The sequence below is a fragment of the Neophocaena asiaeorientalis genome, unplaced genomic scaffold (genome assembly GCF_003031525.2).
Source record: "Neophocaena asiaeorientalis asiaeorientalis breed wild unplaced genomic scaffold, Neophocaena_asiaeorientalis_V1.1 scaffold104, whole genome shotgun sequence".
NCBI classification, from domain to species: Eukaryota; Metazoa; Chordata; class Mammalia; order Artiodactyla; family Phocoenidae; genus Neophocaena; species Neophocaena asiaeorientalis.
The window spans coordinates 1881371-1885756 of record NW_020175679.1 but is presented as its reverse complement, the minus strand read 5'-3'; the positions used below and the strand labels follow the sequence as shown (position 1 = coordinate 1885756).

General features: G+C 63.9%; 1 protein-coding gene across 2 annotated transcripts in view; it reads right to left on the bottom strand.

The window, feature by feature from the left end:
• Nucleotides 1-336: 336 nt before the first annotated feature.
• Nucleotides 337-4386, bottom strand: part of CLPTM1L (CLPTM1 like) — a 12690-nt gene continuing 8640 nt past the window's right edge. Inside the window, exons 11-17 of one of the 2 annotated variants that reach the window (XM_024731961.1) lie at nt 4153-4203; nt 3343-3425; nt 2849-2883; nt 2305-2360; nt 2160-2204; nt 1331-1446; nt 337-835 (exon numbers count right to left, since the gene is read on the bottom strand). In XM_024731961.1, the coding sequence (XP_024587729.1) occupies nt 751-835; nt 1331-1446; nt 2160-2204; nt 2305-2360; nt 2849-2883; nt 3343-3425; nt 4153-4203 (471 nt within the window). In that variant the 3' untranslated portion in view covers nt 337-750. The remainder of the gene's footprint in view (nt 836-1330; nt 1447-2159; nt 2205-2304; nt 2361-2848; nt 2884-3342; nt 3426-4152; nt 4204-4386) is intronic. The other variant, XM_024731960.1, reaches the window with a different exon arrangement.

Below are 4386 nucleotides of genomic sequence, written 5' to 3'. Positions count from 1 at the left end.
GATTCTTTACATTTGCTCCTTTTTTTTTTTTGCGGTACGCGGGCCTCTCACTGTTGTGGCCTCTCCCGTTGCAGAGCACAGGCTCCAGACGCGCAGGCTCAGCGGCCATGGCTCACGGGCGCAGCCGCTCCGCGGCATGTGGGATCTTCCCAGACCGGGGCACGAACCCGCGTCCCCTGCATCGGCAGGCGGACTCTCAACCACTGCGCCACCAGGGAAGCCCCATTTGCTCCTTTTAACAAACATAGAGAAAAACCACATCACACGTTCATTTCTGGGAATGGGGTAAATGCCAGCATCTGAAACCTTACATGTTATACCAGATCAAAAAACGTGTTACAGCCAGAGAAATTTATTTTAAAATAGAAACATACATACATTAAGCCTTAAAATAGTCAAATTTTAAACAAAAAGGAAAAAAGCCATTTGATCCCAGAGTCTGCACGGAATGGATTCAAAGAGGCGTCTGATGTCCCCTCAAGGACTGTTTACAGACCCCGAGACGAACTCCCCCGGGTGGGGGCAGGGCAGTGACAGCGCCGCCCCCGCCAGCACCGGACGCTCCCGCAGCCATGGTGACCGGACAGACGTCCACGCGGGCAGCGGTGGCAGTGCTGCCAGCTCCCGTCGGACACAGCGTGACGGAACCCGGGGACGTGAGGGACATTCGGGGTTTTGGCAACGCAGGGGGCGTGATGTCAGGAAGTTCCACCAAAGCCTCTGCGCGGCTGTGAGCAGCCAGGGTCGGGCTCAGTCTGCGTGGGGTTTCCGCTGGGGATTCCCCTCGTAGGACTCCCCGAACTCGTTCACTCTGCTCTTATCCACGGGATAAAGCCTGCAACGAGACCACGCGTGCGTCACGCCAGCTGGTTTGGACAGACGCGCGCGCGTGTCCTGGGCGCTCGATGGCCGAGACCTGGACGGTCGGCTCACCACGGGAGAGGCGCGTGTGGGTTTGCCCCGTGCCCTCCCGGTGTTCTCGTGACGGTCAGGCCAGAGCTCTGCCCTCGAGGCCGATGAGAGACGAGGACAGGGATGCCCAAGGAGAGGCAGGGCTGGGATGCGTCCACAGGGGACCTGACCCCGGGCCCCCGCTGCACAGCACAGGGGTTGAGGCAGCTCCTCCGTCGGGCTCCGCTAAACAGCAGCTGCGAGCGACCCTCACGCCGCAGGAGAGCCGTGTGCTCGAGGGGCGATCAAATCAGACAGAAGCAGCGCTCCGGCACCCAGGCGCCAGGCACCACCCACAAATCTCTCCCCGCAGGACCAGGCGTGGGTCTGCGGCCCGAGCGAGTCCACTGGGGCAGCAGCGCCTCAGGCCGGCACTCACCATCGCTGGTAAAGGTACACGAGAAACACCACGTCGTCCCTGAAGCAGGCCAGCCGGTGGGAGGTGGGCATGGTGATGATGAAGGCGAACACGTCGTCAATGAAGGTGTTGAAGGCCTGCGGGCGGGCGGGCGAGGCTGTGGGACAGGGCCCCAGCGCCCACCCGGACCACCCAGGCACACGGTCACATCCCTGCACTCGCGCCGCCCACTGACCTCAGAGCCACCCCATGGGGGGGGGGGGGCGCGGGAGGGGCTGACGCCCAGGGTACCCCCTTGCACAGACTCCAAGGCCCAGCGTCCCACCTGCTCTCCGCACGCGGGACCCAGGAGCACCACCTGGGAGCCTGGCTATCACGGTGCCAGCCTGCCCGAGAACGGCCAACCGGTTCTGAAGGCGGAAGCATGTTCTAACCATTGCCCCACCCCAAAGCCGCTCGCTCTAGTTCACAGCCAACAGCACCGGAGGGCCGTGTGGTCCCCACCTGTGTGTGTGGGACAGGCCATGATGCACCAAGACAGCCCTCGGCCAGCCCGGCCCTGGGAGACTGGACGCGCCGTCTGGGTGGACACGGACCCAGCACCCCAGACACTGGCCACCGGGTCAAGGGCATCTGCCTGCTCTTTGATTCGTGTTGGCAAGAAGCAGCACGGCTCTAACTCGGAGAACCCCTTGTGCCGCTGTGACAGAGAAGCCTGGCCTTTCAGAGTCGCTGCAGGGCACCCTATGTCTTAAAGGAGCCCCCGACGCTCTTCCACAGAGGGGCCTCCTGACGCACGGCCCAGCCTGACGGCAAGTCCCCGAGGGCCCTGTGCGGGCGAGGCACTGACCTTGTAGGTGAAGGCCTTCCAGGGCAGGTGAGCCACCGACTTCATCTGGGGACAGGGAGACGGAGCACATCAGCGGCGGCACAGGGACGCGGGGGGCGGCACAGGGACGCGGGGGGCGGCACAGGGACGCAGGGACGCGTCTTACCTTGTAGTTCACGAAGAGCTGGGGCAACATGAAGAGGAAGCCAAAGGCATAGACTCCTGAGGAGACAGACGCGGCATGGAGACGTGCCGTCTCGGGCCTGCGGCCGCCCCCCCGGGCTTCAGGACCACCTGACCCCCCACGCCCGAGAGCACCGTCCTGCGGTGAACCACCCGCCTCCCGCCCGCGGGGCTGTGAGACAGCGCGCCTGCCCACACCCGGTGAACGCAGCAGCCCGCGAGCCCGGCCCTGTCCGCCTGCAGAGCGGCCGCGCGGTCAGGACGAGCCTAGTGGGCGGGCGCTCCTCCCAGGACACAGGGCTGGGGGCTGGGGCTCCGGCGTGCCCTAAGACAGCGGGGTTCCCTGCCCGCACCCAACCATTCCATGGAGAGCACGCCGCCCACGGCCAGTCCCGCAGGGCCCAGAGAGGAGAACACGGGGCAGGGCGGGGCCTGACTGGGACCTCTCGGCACACCGGGCCACGCAGCGGCGGGACAAAGCGACCCGCTGTAAACGCTGTCTCTGAGACAGGAGACCCAGGACTCACCATTGACGAAGCTGCTGACCAACCAGGAGTACCAGCTGGAAGGGAGGAGCGGGTGATGGCGGAGGCCGCAGGCCCCGGTGCTAGTCTGCTAACCGCCGAGCCCCACACACGCCCTCACGCTCTGCTCTCCAGTCCCGGGACCCTGCGGGCTGGCCAGGGGCGACCTGCACGGGGAGCGGCTTCCCAGGAGCCCTCACCGAGGTGAGGGCAGAGACTCGGCACCTACCGACTTTCCTTCACGACTTCCAGCGAGACGGGAAACCACGGACGCCCGTGGACGCCACGGCCCCTGTGGCCCCGGGCAGTGTGTTCAAGCCCGAGGCCTGCTCCCGTGAGCGTTCCCGACCCCGCAAGGACCAGAGAGGGCCGCGCAGAGCCAGCAGCGGCGGGCAGGCCCAGGCCTGCGGCCGAGGGGCGTCCCAGTGCCGGCCCCACTGCTGGCCCCGTCAGTGACCCTGGGCTCCAGCTGAAGAGTAGCAAAGGTGACGTCCTACCTCTTATATCTGACATTCAGCAGAGAATAGATGGCGCCCCCGATGCAGAGAGGGTAAAGGAGGTACGACAAGTATTTCATGGCCTACGGGGAACAGAAAACGTCCAGTGGGAGTCCACCATCAAACCTGCGGAAACTTTCTCGATGGAACTCACAAACGGAACGGGGAAAACACCCAGAACGTTTAGGGCAGCGAAGCTAGTCTGTGTGGAGGATGTGTGTCAGTGAGCGTTTGTGCAAACCCCACAGAACGTCCAGCACAAAGACCGCACAGCAGAGATAACAGTAACAGTACCGGCCCGTGAAACACAGCCAAGCTGACAGACCGACCCAGGGCAGAGAAATGACGACACGTCCTGGAAAGAACTCTGAAGAAATGCTCCCAGAACTCCGAGGTTAGGGCTGCCTTCCAACTAACGCGGCGTATCACCCTTAATTCTGATTTGAACTTTATCAAGAACCCAATAAAAACTGGGATGCAGCTGATGCCCGTTAAACCAGAAAATAAAATCATCCCCGCTCGGGAAACGTGTATTACATCAAACTGAAAACCACAGTTCCCCTCGGCAGGGGGAGTCTGATGGCCTAGGACGCAGAGCCTGTGGGGTCACCACATCTCAGGGACAGAGGCTCAGCTCGCAGCCCCACAGCTGCCCACCAGGAATAAGATATCTCCCGGTGGTACAGGACTCAGCACGGGCGCCCGCAGGGGCTGGGAAAGAGAGGAGCCCCCGGCAGGCAGGCTCCCTGGGGGTCCTGGCTCCAGGACACCGCCTCCAGGCAGGCACGCGTGCCCCGGGTCACCGCTCACCTGAGTGTCATACTCCTCCGTCCGCCTTTCGGATTCACTGCAAGTACCGAACTGCAAGGAAATTCAGCGCAACCACGTCAAACCGCGGCCCAGGCAGGCGTCTGCGCTCCGCTGCGCCGCCAGGCGAGGAGGGACAGGGCGGCAGGCTGAGAGGCACGAACCCTCGGCCCAGGCGTGGCAGCGCCCCGCTTCAGAGCCGCGGGTGCAGAGGACCCGACGGCCCCAACCCGCGAG